Source organism: Phoenix dactylifera, chromosome 1 (genome assembly GCF_051530095.1).
Source record: "Phoenix dactylifera cultivar Ajwa chromosome 1, Ajwa_hap1_PhDact_Kaust_v1.1, whole genome shotgun sequence".
Classification (NCBI taxonomy): domain Eukaryota; kingdom Viridiplantae; phylum Streptophyta; class Magnoliopsida; order Arecales; family Arecaceae; genus Phoenix; species Phoenix dactylifera.
This window is the reverse complement of record NC_143190.1, coordinates 1657261-1683338: the sequence shown is the minus strand read 5'-3', so window position 1 is coordinate 1683338 and position 26078 is coordinate 1657261. Positions and strand designations below refer to the sequence as shown.

The following is a 26078-nucleotide window of genomic DNA, read 5'->3' as shown; positions in this document are numbered from 1 at the left end:
ACTAGAGGAAGGGAGAGTTGGGCATGCTGAAAAGCTTGATGGAGAAGGGCAACACATCTTATGTCTTAGGTTGCAGAAGATGTTGGATTAGCCAGAAAGAGGAACATAAAAGGATGCTGATGAAAGTAGCATGGATCTAGATGCCTTGACCATCAAGAACTTTCATAACTGTCACACCGCTTATTTGGAAGAAGAAAGGTAGAGTGTAGCATGGGCTACGATCAAAATACTCCATTGCTACTCCTACTCGTACATTAGAGTCTTACTAGAAAACTAAAAGAAAGAAATTTAAAATAAAGATAAAAGGAAAGATAACTTAAAAATAAACTACTTTCATTGATCAACGAAAGGATCCTTTGCTCAGATTACAATCTTTTTTTTATACACATAACTAATACTATTGAATAACGGCCAGGTTTCTTTAACCGTCCATGTTGGCCTGCCACAATCCTCAGTGGTTTTAGAAGTTCGTCTCACAATCCCATGCACTTCATGTACGGCATAATCGCGAGCGAGTTCTTATTTTGAAATAAATTAATATCCCTCAGCCTATGTCTTTACATTTGTCATGGTCAGCCTATCATGGTTGAGTTCTAATCCTTTGGTTTATATTTCTACACTTGTCATGGACACTCAATCATGGCCAAATGCTGTTAGGTCTAGCAGGGATTGCTTCTATCTAGCCTAATCCTTAGCCTCGTGCATGGGCTACCAACTAAATTGCCGAGACGAGGTGTAAATAATACCCCCTATATTTCATCAGTTAATGGTCAACAAGCTAATGGGATGTGTATGTTACCATCCTCTCGGTAATTGTATACTTGCAACTATAGTCTTGATTAGCTGCCCGATTATTACCCATTTATTGAAGTATCATTATTATCCTTGATAATCAGCTTGTACCTTTTTTGATTTCCTTGAACTATATGTTTCTACTGTGCACTTTCCAACAGTAAATCTTCCTATACACTTTGTCGGCCTACACACTACTTAAGGAATTTTCATCATTAATGACAATCCTATCTCTATCCCTTAATAAAGCACACTCTTTCTCGATAGATTGGCTCAGCTTGCCTCTTTTGGTGTTTATTTTTTACCCTCTTATTGATTATATTCATGCCTCCCACCATTCTCCTTTTAGTCACCATGCATGGCAAGTTAGATTGAGTATTGGCCCGGAACAACCTGACTACTTTGATTAGCTAACTTCTAACTTGTTCGTCGAATTGAAATGTTATCATGATGGCATTCCTTCAGCCTGGAGGCTTCGATCAGCAAGTTAGTATATTTATACGTAGCCTTTGATAAATTTTTCACCTTCACAATCTTTAGGTTGATTCGTGCAGACCCCTCTCCATTTCAACTTCAGTGATTGGGTCCGCACAGAAGCTCTATGTATGTTGTGCCTTGGCCACTATTGTGAGTATACCATCGCTGCAATTGGCGAGCCATCATAGAGGGCAAAATATCATATCATCATAGAGATCCATAGGGCTCGTAGGACAATAGATCGCTAAGTTGTTAGCTAGTAGGTTAAGCAATGAAGTGAGTGCACCTTGAGAGCATGATTAGTTCAATCGGCCTTATATTTATATTTTATTGTACAATTGTACCTGCTGAAAATATTAAATGTCATGGTCTTTTAATTTTGTATTTTTTCACATGCTTCCCTATATGATAATACTTCTTTAAATATTTTCCATCAATGGATTAGTCTTGAACTTCACCATCAATATCCCATATGGACTCCTTCAAGCCATACTTGATGAACAAGATGTGGTCCTTCTCAATTTGGAGACACTTCCCAAATCTAAGATCTTGCAGCCTTATAGGAAGTATTTATATTCATACCAAGTCTCCAACATTGAAGAACTTTGGCGAACCCTCTTATCATAAGAATGAGAAACTTTAAGCTTTTGAGCATAAAATCGGTCTAATACCGTCGGTCCCACTTCAAGCAACTTCCCTAATTTGGTTATTATAGCCCGAGTATAATTTTTGGCCGGCCAATTCATATTGTTGAGTTACTGTGTATAATCTGACAATCATCTCTATCAATAGTACAGCATCACGACAATAAGTTAAGGAATAAGGACACCTCCAATCATTCTAGCTAATCTCTAAGATATACACTTCATTTGGTACTCACAAATCTACTGGTCTTTTGAATACTAAAGATAGAAATCTCTTCTCCACAATAATAGATTTAATATAGACATTTTCAAGTATCTTGACTCTTGAAGTTGTCTGTGCCAATTTATTAGCTTCGTGGTTCTTGATCTAGAGAATGAACTTTAGAGTTAACCTCAATGAAACTTTCGATCAACTTCATAGCTTTCATGTAATATCATAGAAGTGCCTCCTTGCAGAGCTGCTTAATTACCACTTGAGACTTACTCTCAACTTCAATTGTTGTGATCCCCATGTCGAATAGTATTTCTAGAACAATTATCAATGCTTCAGACTCATCCTGATTATTTAAGCAGATAAATCCAGTTGGAAGGAGAAAGCCTTTTTTTTTCAGTGAGAGATTCAATGATGATCCTTACTCCAGCAACTCCTTTGGTTGATATCAAATAATAACCTTCAAGGGCATAAGTTGCTTTCTCCAATCTCCACATGCCACATGATCTGCTCTCAATAGCTACACATAGGTTATTAGCCAGAAAATCGTCCAGGGGTTGACCCTTATAGTTCTTCGAGGAACATACTGTAAAATAAACTTGGATAAAACTTTGTACAATTATAATATAATGCTAGACAAAGCTTCTCGTTCGACGTATATCGCATTCGATCGCTGTCAGTATCTTACTTAATTAGTACATACCTTTCATGTCTGAATTCAATATCTTGCGCCAAGAGGCTTCTAATAGAATCTTTGTTTATAGAGAATCAATAGGACTCCCACATAGGATAGGAGAATTGGCAAGATAATTTTTTTTTTATCTCCTCCAATGCACACCGATATCATCGGTCCACTTGAATTCATCCTTAGACCAAAGACCGAATCTTGCAACAGAGTTAGTATAAACCTCCACAGAAAATTTATTTATCCAAGTAGGCTTTGCAGTTACTTCTAATTGTGTGGTGGTTGAGCCAAAATGATTATCCTTGCCTTGTTTTTGTCCACTTTGATTCCTCTTTAGTGCACCAAGAAATCCAAAAAATTGCCAAAAGTAACTTCAAATGCACATTTCAGGGGATTCATCTTTAGCTGATGAGATCTCATCCTCTAAAATGATTTCTTCAGGCACACTAGATGCTTGGGCATGCTTTGTGATTTTACCATCACATCATCAATATAAATCTCCATAAATCGGCCAAGCATATCATGAAAAATTGCATTTGTCACCATCTAATGGGTAGCTCCTGCATTTTTAGGCCGATAAGAATTACTATCTATTCAAAGATCTCAAATGATCCTAGAAACTAGAAAGTGGCTTTGTGCACAACGTACTCTATAATGAAATATTTAATTATAGACCGAATATGACTATCTATTAATGATAATACTTTGTGTTGACTTGTAGTATCAATTAGCATGTTTGAGATCAGCATAGCATATTCATCCTCTCGGGTAACCTTGTTCAAATCTCGGGAGTCAATGAACACCCTAGCTTTCTATTTTTTTTGATGATCGGTACAATATTTGATAGCCATTAAGTGTGTCGGTTTGTTCTGATAAAATCAGCCTCGAACGATCTCTCAACGTTTTTCTTAACTTTCAAAGGTACTTTGATGGACATCCTCCTTTTAGGTTGTTTATAAGGTTTGAAACCTTCTTTGATCAGCAGTTTGTGCTTGACTAGCTTTTGGGTCAGGCTTGGCATCTTTGTATAGTCTTATGTGAAACAATCTTGGTATCTTTTGAGTCGGTTTATCATTTTCTCCTTATCCTCTGGATTCAATAGACCACCAACGAATGTTGGTCGCTATTGAGAGTGAGTGCCTAGATTGACTTCTACTAAAGGATCTTGCACCTCCACTTCAGTATTTCCCAACTTTAGCGAAGCATGGCCGTGTTCCTCCAATTGGATTTCATTAGAATCTTTTATATGCATGTATTCAACTATGTAAGCTGAAGTTCAATTTCATTCTAACTCTGCATAAGCCACTATACTAGCAAGATTTTCTTTTACGACCTTGACTCTCTTCGATTTTCCATCCATTAGACTTGTCTTCAATAGACGATTGTTTCATGCCTATCGGCCAAGGCATCTTCCATATGTATGCCAACCTTGACGAGTCAGGCTTCACTATATTTGAGGCTGTGAGATTTGTTGGCCTTCCATATTTATACTATCTTAAAAATCTGGCAGGGTCGAGGATAGGATCATATAGTTGTACATTGGCTATATTAACATTTACCAGGAAGGGTTTGTTGTTCGTGGAAACAACCTCCCCTTTGTCCTTTGCCATCCTTTGCATCTAGATTCTATAAAGCTAATAGTTGATGCAAGAAAGACAAGACACGGTAATTGATATGGTAGAGACCATAAATGCATTATAGGTAGAGACCACTTCAATCATAAATAAAGCAATCATTGATATTCTTGTTTCCATTTGCAGGTGGAATGGCCGCACCCTCACCTATGAAACTGGTAACCACATCTACTGCTAACGAGTCTTCTTTATTTTTATCGAGCTTCCTTATGATTGAAGCTAGTATAATATTGACAGCTACCTGTTATCCATAAGCATTTATCTTATCGGCTTATCGAACATGTGGATAATGATATACAAGGGCTTAATATGCTTGCCCATTACCCTTGTAGGTCTCTAAAACACATCCAACGACCTTAGAGTACTGATCATTAGCAGTCTTTTGATTCATTAAGCAGAGGCCACACTCTTCTTCATCCTCTAGGTTGGCCAAGATCTCCAGGCATTCTCCTTGTTCCTTGACATTATCCTCTATGCTCAATGGTTAACCAATGTTTGCTTGAAAGATGTAGGGCAATGCAAATACCATGTTCACCTCCACCTTAGTTAGCAATGAACTAAACTAGATCTTGGTGTTGGCATCTTTCATCTCCTAACTTTTGGAAATATAGGCCTTCGTGGCCAAGAGAGTAGTAAACTATGTTTTGCCTCAAAGATGTTGGATTTTCTCGACCACCTGCACTTTCCTTTCTACTTGCTTTCTTTCCAGTGCCCTCGGTCTCTACCATCATCACTTCTATGTCTTTGTCATACATTGGGTATGGCAATGGTGGTAGGGAAAGTAATGCCTTTATTATACTTTATACTATCATCAAGTGGAATGACTGAGGGTTTAATAGTCCTCAACCTCCATTCGACTCTAGGAGGCTGCAACTTTTGGGCAATGATTTTAGCTTCTTTCCATCTCTATCGATTTAACATTCTCTCGAATGGCTAAGTCGAGGATCGTCAGTCTTCTTTGGTCGTTCAAATCACTCTTAGACTCACTTTTCTTTAATACAGTAATCTTAAGATCAATCTTTCTAGAATGGTTGAAAGTCTCCATCATCCGTCGCTATTCTATTAAGGCTTTTTCTTTATCTTCGACTTTCAAAGACATGACCGGTTTGGTGCTACATTAGAAGATGGTCCCACATGTAGTCTGGTATCTTTGATAAAATGCTCTTGTTGTTGGACTAACTCCCCCAGCCGAAATGCAACCCATCTTTTTTTATCGCAATAATAATATTGTGCCTCAACATATAGAAGTTTTTATTTTTTCGGTCATCAAACTTCCACTTCCATCTCTGCCCGCATCAGCTTATTGAACTTCTCCCTCTTGCTTCTTCCACACTAATGATCTCAAGTCTGCCAAAGAAATATTTACCTCTATCTCAGAAAAAGGATTACCACCTACCAGCATAATGCCCTTATCATTCTTGGAAACCTCAACGTGCCATCCACAATGGCTTTCTGAATATTTTTTCGAGAGACTATGCAATTGGCAGTATAATAGCTCCATTTATTATGCTATTTGTAATATTTTTTATTCTTTGACTCCTTGGATGGAGGGATTTTATGTCTCTCTGGTAGTCGTATTATCTTATCTTTGAGCAGAGAATTAAAAATCCTTTCCATCTTCATGATATCAAAAGAATATTTTATATCTCCTTTTGGAATAGGTTGTCCAAACATTGGTTGAGTCTATGGAGTCAGCTTGCTAAGAACTTCTCAGACATATGGCTTGCCAGTCAGAATCTTGGCTACATCAATTTCATTGTAGTTGTCCCCTTCAAAGCTGCACTGGTCAAAAACATCAGCCTCCAAATTGATACTTCATAGTTTAGGTTTCTCACGTACATTCCATTAAAAACCCTCTTCTGTTCCTCATTTTGCAATATGACTTTGTAATTAACTTCTTGAGTGGTTAGTTAGAAGAGGTTTAAAACTCTTGCATAGCAAAATTTTTCCTTAGTTCTAAGTTTAGATCGTTCTATGCAATCTTTACATATTTGACCGCTCTCAGAGCAGTGTAGCAATAGTTTCTGGCCCTCTTGAATTTGGTCATAAACCGCTTCATGGATTATCCAAACTGTTGAACTAGCCTAGCAAGATCCGTTATCGGCACCTTGGGGTTGGTTCAGTAGAACTATGCATGAAATTGAGATTCCAACTCTTGTCATGTAAGAATAAAATTAGAGGATAGATTCACGTTCTAGGTAAACATTGTTCCAGTTAGTGAATTTGCAAATGTATGAAGCTTCAGGAAGTTGTTAGTGCTAGCTTTGCCATATAAACTAGCCTAGCAAGATCGTTTACTGGCACCTTAGGATTGGTTTAGTAGAAGTATGCATGGAATTGAGACTCCAACTCTTGTCATGTAAGGATTAAATTAGAGGCTAGATTCATGTTTTAGGTGAATGCTAATCCAGTTAGTGAATTTGCAAATGGATGAAGCTTTAGAAAGTTTTTGGTGCCAGCTTTGCCATACTAGATTGAAAATCAGTCAATACGCCAGATAGTGGACGACAGATTATTATCCTCCAAAAATCTTAAAAATTATGGAACCTTGTAATCTCTTGAGAACTCGTAAGCCTAGTCATAGCAATTAGAGTATGGTTTCCAATATACTAGCCTTAAAACAAGCTGATAAGCACATCTTAGTTTTTCTTGGACAATCTCGGCCAACTTAGTGACGTTTGGGAAGTTCTCCCACTTTGCTTCATAATTGGCAGGTCGAGGAGGAAAAGTCGATGCCAACACTAGTTGATAGAGTGGGTTATAATACATTTGGAAAGCACCTTGATTATATGGTTGTTGACTATTGGCATGGATATTTGGTGCTACGGGTTGCTAAGATGGGGATGGCAGTATCCACTGATGAGGTTGTACCCTAGCATGGAGTTATAGCTACTATAGTGGTGGCGGCGGCATCCATTGAGGAGGTTGCCTCCCAGCTCTTGGTGCAAGCATAGGTTGTATTGGAGGTTGAACATCTTGTGGTCCTTTATTTGCCCCAACGAGATGACCTTCTCTTGTAGCCGAACTGGTGCCGGCAAGACTATACCAATATTTATTCGTACAGATTTATGAGAAGCAGGATGGCCAACACCCATCTTAGCCTCAAATGATGGTCATGCAGGGTCGCAATATCACCAACTATATTCTTGGTTTGGCCACCCGAAGAATTTATCCTCGTGGTTTCTTCATCACTCCGATCTTGGGGCCCTAAGGTCTCACTATGATAGTATTCGGTTTTTTCTTTCTTATAGGCTGAAAGCCTCTAAAAGTCAGACCTTTCCAAGAGCTTGACACTTTTGTACTATAAAGATTGAGGGGCTCAAAAATAATTGGTCAAGTTTGCTGCATTATACAATAGTGAAATGCGGTGTTGTATACTGATTGGTGATAATTGAAACAAGTTATTTGACTTATTTCACAATCAATATAGAAGAACCTTCATTTTGTTCCTTGAATGGCCTTGATACCATGGCCACTTGATTAGTAACAACTCCCAAAAGGTCATACCGACTCTCAATTATGCATAACTTAATTTATGCATCATATCATGGAGAAAACTAGCTCGAGAATGAGTCACCTTCGCTTGAGGAGTATCGTTTTCATGGCCAAGCTCCCAAGGAGGAGTTGAGCTAGCTTGATCGCTGAAGTCATTGACTCTTTGTAGGGTGGGAGGAGGTAACTTGGATTTCCCTACCTGAGAGTATAGAAGTTCCTCAGCTTGATATGATGGAGTACTTAGTAGTTCGGTTGTTGGTACATCAATCTTCTTTTATGGTCATATGATGGTAGCTATGCAACTGTCCCACTGGACCTGCCATAGAAACTTGTTATCCTCTTCACTTTTGAACTGTCAGAAAGAGAAGATGGGCATGCCAGGAAGCTTGCTAGCTAATGGAGAAGGGTGACAAGTTTCATAGCTTAGGTTGAGGTAGATGCACATGTGTGCCATGAATGTTAGATTAGCCAAAAAAGACATAATAAAAGGGGGATGATGAAAATAGTATGAGTTCAAGTGCCTTAGTCTTTTAGGACTTTCTCTACTATCACACTTCATGTTAAAAAAAAGAATAGATGGGGTGTAGCTGGAGCTACGATTAAAGTACTCTACTGCTACTCCTACTAGCAAATTAGAGTCCTATTAGGAAACTAAAAGAAAGAAATTTAAAGATAGAGATAAAAGCAAATATAGCTTAACGATAAATTGGAATCATAGATTAGTGAAAGGATCCTTTATTTAGATTATATAATATTATTGTACACTTAACTAAAACTATCAAATAATGCTAAGTTTTTGTAACTGTCCATGTTAGATCCTTAGTGGTTTTGGAAGTTCATCTCACGATGCATGCACTTTATGTATTGCATAACTGCAAGCTAGATCTCATTATGAAATAAATTTAACATCCCTCAGCCTATATCTTTATATTTGTCATGGTCACCTACTGAGTCCTATTCCTTCATCCTATGTTTCTACACTTGTCATGGTCATTCGATCATGGTCGAGTCTTATTAGGTATAGCAGGGATCACGTGACTTCCATCTGTTCTGATCCTAAGTCTTGTCCACATGGTACTTGTTCAGAACAACCATCTAAGTTGCTAAGATGATGTATAAATAGGGGTCAGGGGCCTAGGTTAGTCCGATATGGGAAATCCAACTAGTCTCATGAAACAAGAGTTATACTAGGCTACAGATAACATAATAGATATTGATGACGATGAATCTAGCGGTGATCGATAAGGGCTGGATGGGGCCAACATGCTGTGTGGCTACCAGAATGGTTCATGACCCCTCTACCAGGGTCAATCAAAGTCACCGAGAAGAGACTCTCTTGGGTCCACCCAACATCAAAGAGAGAGAAAGAAATAGTGCAAAGAGAGAGAGAGAGAAGATAGAAAGAGAGTGAAAAGAGCGAGAGCAGGTGAACCAGCGTCTCATTGCCTCACTTAGGAGATGGAAAAGGGGTCGGTGTGGCTGGTGGTAGCTTTGGTCGTCATGGCCAAACGTCCATAATAGATGCTAGCAATGACAACTAGAAAGAAGGAAAGAAAGGCGAGAAACAAGGGAAGATAAGCTTGATTCCACCATTTTGGGCCTCGTTCTAACTCCAGGCTGGGCCAACAAGGTTAGGCTAGCCAGCCAATAGGCTAGGTCGGACCTTACAAGTTTGTATTAAACTCTTCATGGTGGGTGTGACATTATGGGAGTCCAAAGTGATAGTTTTACAACAAACACCATTAATTTCACCTTCAGTCATCATCTATAGCGATGTTGATTGTCCCTTCGATGAGCATGGCTTTGTGTACTTAATATTATTGACCTCAGCCCCCTCACTGCTGCTTGCAAAGGCCAGCCAATGATGAAATAGGTGGGGCTCAATGTGGTCACCATGGAGGTGCTGGGGATGGAGATGAGGAAGCTCAATCGAGTGAGAATGAATTGGTAGGATCAAGAATGCATCACTTATAAGTAGATGACATATGCCGCCATGGATGCGTTCCTCGCCTTTGAGATTGGTAGACAGCTTTTTATGGGGAATCAGTTTTGAGATCATAGAGAAAGATGGGTGATATGAGGGAGAAATTATACCCTGCACCATGTGCGGGGGGGGGGGGGGGGGGCATCAATCTAAGATAAGTACATAATGCATGAAGCTCATAGAAACTAAGATGCATGATTGGTGTGGTGCACATAGTACTGAATATAATTCCTCGATCCGAGGGGAGCTGCCCCTTTTCTCATTAAAAAAGAAATAGAAAATAAAAGGGAGTAGTGAGAAAGGATGGGAAAAAGGTGTGGTCAGGTTATTTCTGTCATTTCTCATTGGCTGCTAGCAGCGGCGTGAGGGAGATAAATGGAAAGGTTAGATTGCAATGAAAATTATGTTAATAAATTTATTAAAAATTTTGGAAATGCCTTGGGTGTATATGCAAGATGTGCAAAAACTGAGCTAGTGAAAAGATAGTTTTTTTAAAATTTAATTCCTTTAATTTTGTAAGTTCATTCTAAGACAGGATGACGCCACCCCAACTCCACCTTGTCTGGCATATTTGGAAAAGAAGGCACGCTATTGGGTCACTATATATTTTCCCATAAATAAAAAACTAATCCTGGCTGCCGAATTTGATGTCCACTTTCTGGAACAGAGACCGCAACCGCAGTTGCAAGGATGGAACCCCCGCCCCAAGAGCCACCACCACCTTCCCCAACCCCAGCTCTTGATTGCTCCCTCACCTTGGCACCATCCTCAAGCCCCTCCTCGCCTTCCGGCCGTGACGCCAGGGACGTGAGGCTCTTCCCTTGCCTCTTCTGCAACAAGAAGTTCCTCAAGTCCCAGGCTCTTGGAGGCCACCAGAATGCCCACAAGAAGGAGAGGAGCATTGGATGGAGCTCCCAACTTTACCTGCCATCCAACTCTCCCCCCGCCCACCACCTGAGCCCACCTTCCTTCCCCATCGCGTCGCATTCGTGCAAACCCCTCTCTGCCGGTCGCCGCTTCCCGGCCGACCTCCCTGAGAGCTTTGGTTCCTGTGGAGTCCCTCGCTTTGCCTCTCACCTCCCCTACTTAGCAACCATGAGCACCAGGAGGGCAATTTGCGCTGCCAGCGACCCCTCGGTTGGCTGCAATGAGACAATAGATCTTCTGAACTGGCAGAGGGCCTCCCATCCTCCGCAGGTGCCCGCCGCCGATGATAACGAGGATCCTTGTTCATCTACCTCCTGTGATGATGAAGACAAGACCAAGCTCGATCTCTCCTTGAGGCTCTAGTCCAAGCTTGTCACCTGTTTTGTATATCATCTGTGGAATTAGATTTCCAGACACCTGTCAGCCCTTTTCTTCTTCTTTCTCTCTCGATCCCCCTTCTCATCTTATTGCTTGTTGTAGATCTTCTATTGTTGGTTTGGGATTCTGGTTTGTCTTTCCATGACTGTCACCGTAAGGAAGCTGATGTTAACTACTGACGTACGTTGAGGGACCAGTAGTTTGGTAGAGAGGAAATGGTGGATGGGATGAGGACCCATGCATGTGATATAGCTAGATTTGTGTTCCATGGTGGTGGGGTGCTGATATAACGTTAGCGGGTGTATGTTTCTAAAGCTGCTACATCATGTTCCCTCCCACTACATCCATTCATTTCATTTTGTGAAAGCTTGGCCTATCAAATTGGTGGGACGCAAATGGTTTGAGAACAGGAGTTAGATTCCTTTCATCAATAATTGATGTTAGCACTCATGGACCATTCGTGGTGCTCACCATTCATGTGCTGTGTACCGCAGTCACACAGCAATAAAAATACGAGCAAATTTGGGCTGTTCCTGCTGTTATTTGACGTCGAGCCGAGTGATCGTCTCAAGCTCGGGCAATACTAATATACTGTGACTACCAAGGTCCCAACATACCACTTCACTATATATTTTCCCAGAATTGAAAGAGACATATGTGGGGTCACCACGCTTTGAGCGCAGCCCCTAAAGCCCTTCGACCGACAGTACCGGGGTTACCTAACAGGTCCTCGTTAGCTGTGTAATAAAGGTTTGCATCCAGATCATTAGCCTGTTTGATTTCATATGTAAAGAATCTTTGACCTAGATTTGTGTTCGACCAAAACTAGGCCACCAAATTTCATAGGCAGCTTATCTCCTTGGGATATATTGATAGCATGTAGTCTTTATGAACATATTAGGGTTTATAAGAGTATCTAAAAAGGAGCTAAAGCTTTTTAAAGTGGAAAGCATCGATAAAGCTAGTGCGCATATAATGGATACATCAGAGAAGAACGGATGAGGGATAGAGTTAGTAAGAAGGGCGGTAAGTAAAAGAATCAAGATAGAGATAATGGAAGCTAGACCCACGAGGAGAGCAAAACAAAAAAGAAAAAAACATGCCAGTACTGCTCAAAAAAATATTGCATGTAATCATTATAAGATTAGCGGGCATATAAAAGAAAAGTACTAGAAGATTTTCATAGAGTTGCACCTCAAGGGAAGGATATGAAGGAGAATACCAAGGAGAAAGGTAATGCGATTTTTAATGTAATCGAGCTTGAGGAGCTACCATGAGCATGAGCAAGCATACTCTAGGCTAACTTTGATGATGAGAAAATTTGAGGCAGCGATAATTGATGTAAAAATGTGCGAACAATTCTTTCACTTGAAGATCTATGTCAAGCAAAGTATCATTGGAGCCATCATGGAACCTAATAGCTAGCAAAAATCTCATTTGAGAGTTAAGGTTGTAAACTACTTGGCATTTATGTCCCTATTCTCTTGGATGGAAATGAAAGGATATTAAATTGAAAGTCACAAAGCCATGTACCGTCAGAGTTGCTATTATTGAAAGACATTATGTGAATTCATGTGGGCATACCTTTAGTTTTACAATGGTTATGCACTAGAAAGATCTTGGATACTTAAGCAAGATTAGGAACCCAAATAATAGTTTATGGCTAGTCTTTTTGGATGAGGACTTGATCATTAGAAATGGTTTCAGAGCCAATTTGCTATCATTGAAAGGTAGTATGAGGATTCATGCATGCATATCTTGAAGCCACATTGCTTATGCACCAAGAAGATCATGGATAATTATGCAACACTAAGGACCCAAAAAATAATTTACGACTAGTCTTTTTCGATGAGACCCTGATCATTGCAAGTGGTTGTAAAGCTAGTTGTGGTATCTCTATTTCTGATTGGACTCTTCCTTGGTGAGGATGTCGGAACTTAAATAAAACAAAATATATATACAAGGACTTATGCGAGCATGTGTTTAGTTTCACCTTGCTTGTGCACTGGAAATATCTTTGATACCTAATTAAGCTAAAAATGTTAAAAAAATAACTTCTAGTTAGTCTTTTTGGATAAGATTCAGAATTGCTATAAGTATGCTGATAAGATAATGTATGATGTGGATTCTTTAGATGGTTGTTAGATCATTCTTAGAAGACACTATATACATGATCGAGACATGATTATCTGCAAGTGATAACATTAGTTTCTGAAAGATAGAAAAGAATCTATCTACAAATAAAGCCATAAACGAAAATTGTCCATTTCTTTGGACCTCAGCTTTTTCATGTTTATACATTCTACTTTTGCCCTTCATCATTTTCTCCATTCCGACACCTATGTCGCCTCATGTTACTATTTTGTTTTTGTATTTCTCTTCCGTGACATTGTTGCCCACAAGACAAGATAGAGGCAACAATGAGTGGCCGCCCTCGGATCCTATCTTATTCATCTTTTGAGTTGGAGGGCTCTTGTTGTTGATCAAAGCTATCTATGCATTGCATGATTGACAGCCATTACATAGGTCCTATGAATACATAAATTAAACTCAACTCAACTAACACTTAATTCCAACTAGTCAAGGTTAGTTGCATGAATCTTTTCCTTTGTTTTGCTCCATTTAGGACCATACTTTCTGAAAGATATAAAAGTATCTAGTCTTTCTTTCTTGCTACTTTATCTTATGTGATTTTTGATCGACCTCTACCCTTCTTTTCTTCGACATGTATTAAATAAATTCTTCATACTTGTGCATTCCTTGGTATGTGTTATACATGTCTAAACTATCAATGGCATCATCCTTCTATCAATTTGTCCTTAATTAGTACAACCTTTTTATCGATAATTTTATTTCTTATTCTACTTTTTCTTGTATTACCACAAATTCATCTACACAATAAGAAATAAATAGGACTCAAATAGCGACATGTGCCACTCTGAAAAGAATTAAATACTCGAATGGCATCTAGTTCGAGCAATTTGGGATGCTTGAATGGTGTTAGTCCTGGCTTAAAGAAGTTTTCAATATTCAAGTCATTTGTTTTCAGTTTCAATAATCAAGTTATTAGTTTTCTTTGAAAAATAACTGCATTGTTCGTCTCTTCAGAGACATTGTAGACATTCAATAAGATCGAGGCAATAACTACATTATTCTACTGATAGAGGCCCCACCTATTGACTGTACAATAGTTATAACAACCATTTTTATCCTACAATATTTAATATTAATATTTCTAAAATAATAACTTTTATAATGGTTTTATGAAGAGAAGTATGGTGAAAAGTAACATTATTGTTTAACCAATTACTGCTCACTTGATAAAAACTAAAAATTGGCATCATAAAGACTATGATATGTTTTCCCAATATTTTATATGTAGTGCAATAAATATGAGCAATATGGTGCATGGTAGGGCACTATATGAGCAGCCCAAGCTCTCATAATGCACCAATTGGAGCCCATCTCTCAAGCGGAGACCAAAGATATCCATGGTTTAAAATCACAATGTTATAATGGTTTCGTGCTCCCTCCATTATATCATATATAAGAATAAAGAAAAAGATAATAGTTATTATTATAGCATGCTACCTTTTGTTCTAATTATCAATTATAACAAATAATAACAATTATTTGGCATTTTTATTTTTAATAACATAATCTTTCTACCAAAGTTTGATTTTTTAAGTTTTTCTTTCTAAAAAAATGTTTGTGACACCTCAAAAAAAAAATTTTTATTAAGTAAATAATGATTTGGTCAATAACAATGGTCAATAACAATTTTTATGGCGTCCACTATAATAATGAAGTCATAAATCAAACCTTACTAAGATCCATGGAAAGTGGGTATGCTTAGAGAGAATCTAGCATTATCTCAATATGACATGATAATCGGTAGGGAATAAGATTTTATTGTTAGAATACCTAGGCTTTTATGCTTGATAGGTGAAAAATGATTATTGGCAATCTAACTTAATTTTGAAATAACAATATGGTTTGTTTCTTTTCTTGAATCTTATAAATTTGATTGCATTAATAACAAAATGCAAATATTTCATGTAGTAAAGAGTTACTCCTCTACTGCCAGAAAAGAGTTAGTCGTATGTCATGTCTAATAATTTTTTTGCTGAGAATACTATTGGTGAATCATTTGATGACTGAAATATGAAATTCTAAAATCCTCATTCAATGGGATAGTAGATGGTTTGCTTATGCTCAAGACTCTATCATGACACTAACAAGAGGTAAGGGTAGTGGTTGTTTTCTTATAAAGTTCACTTCAAAGTGTGATAGGCTATAACTATATTCAAATTAGTCTATGTTGCATGTTAATATTTCATGAGGGTTATTCTATTATAATGATCCCTAGTGAAATCATGATTGATTGGTGTAATGGTTATAAAGACTATTCTTTGCCACTTAATATGTGATATAGTTTTTAGCATTAAACTAATGACTTTTATAATAGTTGCTGCAGTGGCATATAATAAAAAATATTAGAAAATAGCAGCATTATTTTTAAATAATTTTTCATTTAATAAAATTATTATTTTTAGGTGGTACAAACACTTTGAGAGGGAGAATTAGTTAAAAATTTAAATTCTAAAGTAATATTTTATTTAAAGAAATAATATAAACACAAATAATGGTTATTTTCTTTGTATTACAAGAGAGTGTTATCACACAAGAAGACGTAAAGATTGTAATCTTTTCCTCCAATATTACATAAATAATGTAATGGACGGAGCGCAAAATGTATAGCAATTTTGTGCTAAATGTATAGCAACTTTGTTTAAGAAAACCTATTCATCTGTAGGTACCAAATGGTAATTTCATTCTGCTAAATGTATAGCAACTTTGTTTAAGAAAACCTACTTCATCCACACTTTAATTGATTTTGCATTAAAAAATTTTCCATTCTATACAATTAGAAGAAGGGTTGTTTAATAATTTATTTTTTCATGTATAAATAAATACAGTTGTTCACTTATATAGTTTCTTTGATTTTTGAGGAAGTAGATAATTTGTTTGGTCGTTGTTATATAAAATTTTTAATTTGACAATTATCAATTTACAAATGAACAACTACTTATCTATATTAACCTTATATATAGTTTTTACATTGAGTCATGACCCAATAAATTTCCTCATATTGCATACATATTTAATATTTTGGTCAATTTTTGTTGCAAAATTGTAGATTATTCAATATTATCAAATAGCCAAACAACTCATCTTTTTTATTGTTATATAAATTATTCATCTTTTGATATATACTCTCTCATTTGGTTCTGCCCTAATGTTCTTGTGCAGTATGCAGCTGCTCTTCTAGTTAATGCCTACAAACAATTTGTTTATTTGATGTTGAGAGAGATAGATACTTTCAGCAAAGATCGAGTTCTTAAACAGAGGTCTTGAACTCTAAGTCAAAAAACTCAAGGTTGGTAAGATATTTAAAGGTTTCGACATCCTGTTTTGATCTGACTAGGGAGAAGGAGGAAATTGTTTCAATCTATTTAACTCAAATTGTTAAGAAATAGAAAATAGAAAAATTGGGGAAAGTAAAGTCCAGGTCCCTTTTTTTTTCACTAATGAATGATAAAACTAAGTTACAAAGCCTCTATTTATGTGAGTGAGGTCCATTCTCTCACAATTTAGGTCAAATTGTTTTCCCAGTCAAAGGAGGTTATAGCTTTTTCGAATAAATATGACTAATAAAAATAATTATAAAATAATAAAAATTTTATGCGAGGTAGATCTAGATTTTTACATCGACTAATTCTTTCTAGATTAGAAAATAAATGCTGTCAAAATCTTTTCCAAAAAGAAAAAATTGCTTTGATTAGCCTATTTTGAGATCAAAATATTGAAATTCGGTCTTGATTACTCAGTTCCTGCACCCATATAGGTTGTGTTGCATCATAGAGCTTGTCAAGTTTGCCATTTTTTTTAAAAAAAAAAGAGCACCTCAATTAGACATTGCACAGGTAAGTTAAGGACTGTATGTTTGGTGCATGATTTGATCTCACCCTTGAGCCTTGTCTGGTCCTCGTAATTCTCCTAAATCATTTTCTATATGTAATGATGGTGCACTTAGGAAATCAATTGAGCATGAAGTTCATTTGATTAGGGACCTGCACTTTGCTAACCTTGGTCTTTATCTCAATTTAGATATGAAGAATGAAAAAAAAGGACAGATAATTGAGCTCCTTTATCAACCGGTAGTTAAGCCCAATAGTTCTTTTAGACTACCTGTGGTACTATTGTTGAAGAAAGAAATGGTAATTGGAAGATATACATCAGTTAACATACCCCAAATAAAATTATTATCAAGAATATATACCGTTGGTCTTGGATTAACAGAACGTCTACTAGATTAGTTAAGCTTGCATGCTATTTTAGCAAGTTGGGCTTGTAATCAAGATACCGTCAAGTTTCGAATATGTTTGGAGGACGCATGAAAGATAGTCTTGAGGAATGAACATCTTATTTGGGTGGCTAGGGATAACGTTTGGTTTGTCCAGTGCTTCACTTTAATGCAACTAAGGAATGATGTATTATGGCCCTATATTGAAGACTTTGTTATTTGGACAAAGTATACCCATAGTTGGGAGAAGTATACCCAACACATTGTATAAGTCTAAGATCTTACACAAAAGAAATCAACTGGGGTTTAGCCTCAAGAAATGCGAATTTGGAAAGTAGTCTCTAGTCCATAGTGGATGATGTGATTAATTTGAGAAGTAAAGAAAACAGAGAGGAGGAAAGGACGAAAGAAGGAGGAGAAGTCAAGAGATAGGGAGTTCTCGACAAAAGAGCTTTTTTTCTTTATTGAATTCAACTGGCTATATTAATAACCTTACATCCAACAGAAATCAAGCATGTTACAACTAATGCCAAAAGACTAGGAGTTACAGCTAAAGAATAGAACTGGTGCTGAAGAATAGGAACTGCTTCTGGAACTGGAGCATGACCTGGTCTTCTCCAGCATATTTGATGCAGATGATGATAGCCAAGCACCCCACGTTCCAAGTGCCTGCCGAGAGTCAAGGAAAATGGAGCACGTAACAGTGGATTTGTTGTGGGTGGAGGGAAATTGAAGATTGAACATAGGAAGATATATAAGTTATCTTTAGATTCCAGACAATGTCAAGGTTATGAAGTTTTATGGGAGAATATCAATATAATTGAAAATTTATGAATGAAACATGACTCGTTGATAACATAGAACCTTTAAAGAAGACAAATGGAAGGCGGAAGCTCTATTGAGGCTACACCTACTGGGTTGGCTAGGGACATCTGGGGCCCCCATTCTGCTCTTGCAGCGTCCAGGACGATACTAGTATCCTGGGTGCCTCCACCCCCTGGCTTTCTCAAGGTGAACTTCGATGGCAGCGTATCAGCGGATGGGAGCTGCGGAGGTGTGGGATTTATTATTAGGGATCATGACGCCAGACTTGTGGCGGCAGGTGGACGTAGGATTTTTGACTCATCAGTGGTGACCGCAGAGCTTCGGGCGGCCTGGGAGGGTGTCTCCTATGCGAGGCGGGTACTTGGTGCGGGTCACATCCTTCTCGAGGGGGACTCGACCACGGTGATTGGGTGGATCCGGGAAGGGGGGTGCTCAGTCGAGGACCGGCCGCTACTTCACGATATCCATAGAGCTTTGGGGGAGACTGTCTCCTACCAAGCCTCGCACGTACATCGGGAGGCAAACGGTGCGGCTGATTGGGTTGCTTCCTTCGCGGCTCATCATTCGGGAGGTTTTTTTTGGATAGGCCACGAGGCTGTGCCTTCGTCCTTGCGTAGCATTTTGTTTTCTGATTTTGTGGGCCAGCTTCACGCTCGTCATGTGTGAGTTGCCGATTTACCAAAAAAAAAAAAAAAGAAGACAAATGGAACCAAGAAAGTTGCTCTAATACCTCGATATCTAGGGCCTAAAGGTCCTTGTCATGGACAAAATCCAACAACAAGCTTCAATTAAAGAATCATCGAAGAAGTGTGGGACCATAATCACATTGCAGTTTCCCCCCCTTCTTTTTTCATTTTCTGTTTTTTACCCCCATTCTGGCAACTTATTCCAATGAGACAAATACACGGCTGTCATGACCGGGAACCAATCAAAGATTTTTCGGAAATTCCTGTTCTCCCTCGACCAGAAGAGAAGGCAGCCAACCCTATTACTTTGGCCCCTGGTGAGTCCCGAGGGATGGCTACGACTTGTTCACTTTTTTTTTTCTATTTGGATTTGGATTATTGTTGCTTCATTATAGCCCAACATAAAGACAGCACCCTCTTTTTTTTTTTTTTTTTTTGTTCGTTTGTTTGTTATGCCAAGCTCTCTTATTTATTGGCGAAATTTTTAGTTAGACTAGATCTAGCTACTGGATCAATCCAACTGCACACCAATATGTCTGTAGTGCTCTCTTTTTCCTCCTATTTGTTTTTTAACTATGTTTGTGCATACCGATTTGTGGTTGGACTAATCCACCGCAGAACCGGTGGATCTGACCCAATCAATAATTTTTCTTTTTTAAGGTAATAGGTAGCATGTTCAATACATTGCTCATTTCGATCGAGCCTTGAAGCCTTTCTTAGCAAGCCTATTTGCTGTTTGCATCTAAACGTGAGATTTTTGTTGGATTAGATCTACTGCAAAGCTAAGTTGGTGGACTAATCTAATTATGAACCAACATGTATAGATATGTGTATTGTTTTTTTCTTCTTTCTATTTTGTTTTTGTCTACTTTTGTGTATATTGATTTATAGTTGGATTGATTCATTTTAAGGTGGACCTAATCTAACAATAATTTTCTGTGTGTGGACAGCTGAGCCACTTTCTGGTGGGGGCCACAGAAGACGACCACCGGATGTGGATTTGGATAACCATGCCGCTACCAAGTGATTTTGGTGCCGTACGGTGTCTCCGGAAGCAGCCAAAACTAGCAAAAGTCCAAAAAACCGGAGAAAGTTTATAGTAAAAAAATATAATAATATTTCACTGGTGATATTTGCATAAATGTACTACCTTATAAGTCGCATCTTCATTGTAGCAGGTAGAAAACTTTTCGATGCCATTTGTTTGTTGAGTGCTTGCCATGGCCATGGTGCTTGGGCAACGTTATGGCTCCCTAATTAGGGAACGGCAGGCCAACTCTAGTGCAAAGCAAAAGCACCTTGTGCCTGAGAAATTATATCATGCATGGTGTGCACCGTACAATCATGTATACCATCAATCACAGCTATTTATTTCTATAACAATGCATCAAGATGATCGTTTAACGGATGAGGCCTATAGAAACAAGTAGCTGTGATTAGCAGTGTACACGATCATATAGTGCATCGCAAGGCCTAGTTTTTTGGTACGACCCATCATTAAAATAGGCCCAAAAATAATTGCGATGGGAGAGGAGGACTCCCAATGGGAGTTTGCCTCTTCCCAAACACGTCAGAAGAAGAGTTTTCCTGTTGTTGGACTTTGGCGAGAATTTGGAAATCGATATATAAATCCACTCCTCTCTTTCCTTTTATGATCCCACTTCTGATTCTTGATCAAGTATAAAGGCCTTAGGTATGCATGCCACCTTATCTTTGATACTATCTTGCTATCAATTATGAAAGTGATGCAGCATTTTCAATAGACAACACGATGATGGAATATATTATTATGCCTCCATTTCTTCTTTTCTCTTTCTTAAAGTGCGGCAAGGACTCTATGAAGGATGAGGGAGCATCGGAGCAATAAAATCCTCCTTTTGAGCCCACTTCTGTACAGATTGGAATAGTCCCAAATGCACCTCTTCTTGTTCTTTGATCACTTTCTAGAATTGTTCCTGATATATGCTCGAAAAATAGTAAGGCTCCTCATCTACAATGGATTCGTCTTCTTATGCTTTCTCGAGCATGTAATACATTAATAGGTATAAGTTTCTTAAAGTTGGTGCGGATAGAATCTCTTAATAATGTTAATTTTCTATACGTGTGGCTATAAGGGCCTTGATTTCGTTGGTTTGTTGAGGCTGAGGTTTTTACTAAGGTTAAGATTATGGTTGGGCTATGGTTGTGGCTGCGGTTGTTGTTGTAGTTGTTGGGGTTACTATTGTAGAGGGCTTGACAGACATGGAGTGGACTACTATTGGGAAGTTTGAGAAGAGGAGGTTGTGGAACAAAAAGTGTGGGATGAGGTTGTAGAATTTTGTGGTAGAGGTAACTGTGGGGCAAAGAGGGATCATTGAGGTCATGAGGCTAGCTAGTTGATGGTAGGGTTTTGTGGTTGGGGTTGAGGTTGTTGGGTCTGAATGGTCATTGATTTTTTTAGTGAGACTTCCATGAATATGCAGCATTGACTACATCAAATTACTTATTTGAGGGCACCAGCTTCATGTTAATTTTCGGCTTTTTGGATATAACTTCTTAGAATATTAGCATATTAAGCCTTCCTGCTTTATAGACCGTCTTAATCCAATTGGAGTTCTGGCTTAGTGTATTGAATTTTTTATTAGTCGAGACCGAGAAGAATGATGACATGTAAGGGAGGAAATTCTTAAGATTATCATACTAATGGAATTCTCCATATGGTGGGCTTCTCTTTCATTCTTGTTGATACAATGCGCCACTTCGCTAAATAGGAAGTGAAAGACTCTTTAGCTTCCTGAGTAATGCCTCTAGATCAGCCCTCTTAGCCACAACATCAATGTTAAGTTCATAATGGTCTTCACTGGCTAGTTAGCCCATCAAAAGTTGTGATTTCAGTGATGTCTATAGAAGTTATCCACTCTTTTGCAATTCCATTTAGTATGTTGAAACATTTTTACCAAGATATGGTCATCATTGGTTGCCTCTGATATAGCACCATAGTATATTTTTAGGTGATTGGTAGGACAACCTATGGTGTGCCCTAAAATATGTGAAGATTGAAGGATAGATCCCAATCTTGCTTCTTGTTCCTCAATTCTTTTTCCAATTTTCTCAACCTTTCCCCCATAGAATCCTATGATATTGTCATGGTCACCATATTGTTTTGGTGCGAATGATTAAGTCATTAAGAGGAAGATTGGTCCAAGGAATTGAACTTGAAACAAATTAAGCGGTAAATGCATTTGGGGCACTTGAAGCATAGGTTTGATAGAACCTATGATAGGATATTATTCATCACTTGCGAGGCACAAGAGAATTAGCAACAACCAAGCAGGCCTCAGGAATGCCGGGAATCGAAAGTGGGTGGAGGCTATGGGGTTGCAAAGTGTCAAATTAGAGAAACCATGATTTAAACTAGTTTGCTTGAATTTAGATTTTGGAATGAGAGAGCCATCTTGCCTTATCAGAAAAGAAATTTGGAATGGTGGATGGCACCTCATGATTGTCAGGGGCAAAAGCAAAAGAAGATGGCACCTTGTGATTACAAGGGGGCAAGACTAGAAAGCACACTGGGATTGTTAGGAACAAAAGTAGATGACATCTTAGGATCATCCAGGCCAAAAGTAGATAGCACCTTGGTATTAATTATGGGGGAAAAGAGTAGATGGCACCTTGGCATTAATTATGGGGGAAAAGAGTAGATGGCATCCTAGAATTACCAGAGAAGAGTAGATGTGGATGACACCATAGGCATAGATGATTCAAAGAATGTATTATTAGGTGATTTTTGTGGATAGGAAGTAGATGTTGCTTGATCGAAGGTAGGTATGGCAAGAAGCTGAGATGTGGAGGCTTGCAAGATAGTCCTTTAGGCTTCTTGAACATGCAAATCAATGGTTGGTGTTGGACTATGTGCAGGTAAAGAAACCTGCACATCACTCATCGTCGAGTCCATGTCTAGCACGTAGGTGTAGCTACAAGTTTTATTCGAGATCTTCAATGCAAATATAAGAATTTTGGTCTACGCAAAATGATTGCCTAATCTAATGCACCTCCCATGCATAGCAAAAAAATAAAGGGCCATTCTTTGAAAATAGTGAAATTTGTAGATTACGTGGAAGATGCAGTTCAGACCCGCCACATCGAAGCGGTCATGAATAATGATCCTTTTATGGAAGGTTATTGTTGATAGAGATACTACTTGGTAGAAGGTCATGGAACTAATTTATTCCAATAGGGTATGGACCCCAGAGGACAAACCAAAAGGCCTTTAGACTATTGGTAAATGGGTTTTTAGAATAAAATAGCACCTAATGAAAAGGTGAAGACCTATAATGCAGGGCTAATGGCAAAAGGCTATACAAAAAGGCTGGAATTGATTACGTTTAGCATGCATAATGCCAAGAAAGTGGTTTCTACCCCTTAGACACGGAATTTCTCTCTCTAAGAAAATCTCTCAAAACACAAGAAGAAAGAGAGAAGATGAGAAACTATCCTTATCCTTCAGCAGTAGGTAATCTAATGTATGCTACGCTCTATATCTGTCCAAATATCTGTTATATTGTCAGCACTGTGAGTAGGTAACAATCTAATCTAGATCCTAAACATTGGACAGCAGTGAAACATGTTCTTGAATATTTGAACAGGACTAAACACAATTGTTTAGTGTTTGGTAGAGAAAATCTAGTTGCAGAAGGCTACACAGATTCAAATTTTCAAGCAAATGCTGATGATAGAATATCAGCTTCTAGTTTTGTGCTCACTCTAGGTAAGAGAGCAATAAATTGGAGAAATTGCAGGCAAATACTAATGCAAAAATCTAAATTAGAAGCAAAGTTGTAGCTGCAGATGAAGCTGCAACAGAAGCTGTGTGGATTCTCAGGTTCATACAAGAACGCAGAGTTGTTTCAGGCTCTCTCATTACTCTTTCCTATGGTAACACTGGAGCAGTTGCACATACCATTGAGCCAAGAGCTCATGAGAAATATAAAAAAAAAAAACATAGCCTAGTAGCATTTACTAGTAACATTGCCTACACTTGTTATGCCTCGAACAAAGAATAATTTGATTCCATCATTGAGATAATGATCTTAAGTAGGCAAGTGGGTATATTGTAAGAATGTATTTACCGTACAGATCTGGTTAAGATCAAGGGGGTGGTTCTATTACAATTAACTAACCGTCCTATGACTTGAGAGATCAATATGCATTTATCTAACATTTATATAACTTTGATGTTGCCGACCAGTTATTCTGAATTTAAAGACTACATACGAGCAACATTGGCTTATATACGTGTTGAATAAATTATATCAGATACTTAACAAAGAATTCACCATTCTCTTATATATAAGAGATATTCAAGCGATTTTCATATGAATGTTGGACTCAAACAAATCCATCTGTTTATTTTCAAAAAAAAAATAGTATTATATATGTATAAATATGCAAATCCAATTAAATGAAATAATGTAATGAGATTACATGAGCTAGTGATTTGATAATGATAGAATTCCATACTTTATAGCTCATAAGGAATATGGTATGATGGAAGGACTGACAGTATGGATTATAATGAAAGGGACCTCAATATAAATTCTCATCTCTGTAGGGATCAATTGCGATATATTGATAGATATTATTGCAATTGGTGGAAGCTCCAAAAGTCTTCTAAATTAATATGAAAACTGAAACAATGAGTAAGGAAAAGGTTTTCTAGAACCCAAATGATTGTGTCAACTACAATATAATGATGGATATTATTATTAATGACTATTACTATAATTTGTCAAAGCTGTAAAAAAAGTCTCCTAAATTAATACTAAAAATGAAAGGAGAGAAAAGGTTTCTGGTGGTCAAGGATTGTGACACCACTAACCTTAAAAACACAAAATATTAGACGTAAATCGTGTGAATTCCTTTGATGGCTGGATACTTGATTCGCTAAGTGAGGTACTATCATGATTTAATACGAAATCCATATTGTTCATACAGTTGATCTTGGATTTCAAATAACCTATTATTATTTATTTAAATCTTAAAAAAATGTGCACAAACTTGCAATGCACCCTAACCAAATCTTATGCAAGTGCATGGCAGATAGCATAGCCTCAGAATCTTATGCAAGTGTGTGTGTACCTAGAATAGTAAGCTTGGTTATGTAATCTTTTCTTTTGGTGTGTATAAGAGAACTCTTGTAAGTATCTCTTTATTTTAATGGCAGTTATTGTCTGAATATTTATGTTATTTCATGTCTCTTTTTTGATTTAAAGCCAAAGACAGATCTGGTATAAAATACTGTAGCAAAACATGATGATAATACTATAATAGAACTGTAGTAGTACTGTAGCAAACTACTATGGTAGTACTATAGCACGACATAATATTTTAATAAGTATTATTTCCAGATTACACTATAACCATCAATTAATCTAGATTGGACCATAACATACAATCAATCTATCTAGAATAATTATAAATATTTATATTTCATAATATGCTCATCATCTGCTTAGCTTCTTAAGCTTATAATCTGCTTAGCTTCTTAATCTTATAAGTAAGTGATCAGTTAATAGTTCGGAGTTTATGATTTTATCATGAGTTTCAACCACCTGGATGTGTCCTAGGTGCAGGTATGGTATATATAGTATATACTATACTATACTAGTATATACTAATATAGTATATACTATACTACTATATACTGCTATATTAGTATATACTATACTAGTACATACTATATTAGCGCATACTATACTAGTACATACCATAACTAGTACATACTATACTATACTGGTATATACTATATCGGTATATGCTATACCGGTATATCCTATATCTGTATATGCTATACTGGTATATCCTATATTGTATATGCTATACCAGTATATCCTGTACCGTATATGCTATACCAGTATATACTACTATAGTATTATATACTATACTATAATTGTATATACTGTATTATACTAGCATATACTATAGTATAGTAATA

At 37.5% G+C, this 26078-nt stretch overlaps 1 protein-coding gene across 1 annotated transcript; it reads left to right on the top strand.

The window, feature by feature from the left end:
- Positions 1-10502: 10502 nt before the first annotated feature.
- Positions 10503-11434, top strand: LOC103695742 (zinc finger protein GIS-like). Its single transcript, XM_008777146.6, has one exon. It carries the CDS (start codon positions 10613-10615, stop codon positions 11210-11212), a length of 600 nt encoding a protein of 199 aa, XP_008775368.4. The 5' UTR covers positions 10503-10612; the 3' UTR covers positions 11213-11434.
- The last annotated feature ends 14644 nt before the right edge of the window (positions 11435-26078 follow it).

Excerpts from the sequence above, each read along its gene's own strand:
- LOC103695742 (XM_008777146.6), top strand. The coding sequence starts at position 10,613 with ATGGAACCCCCGCCCCAAGAGCCACCACCACCTTCCCCAACCCCAGCT.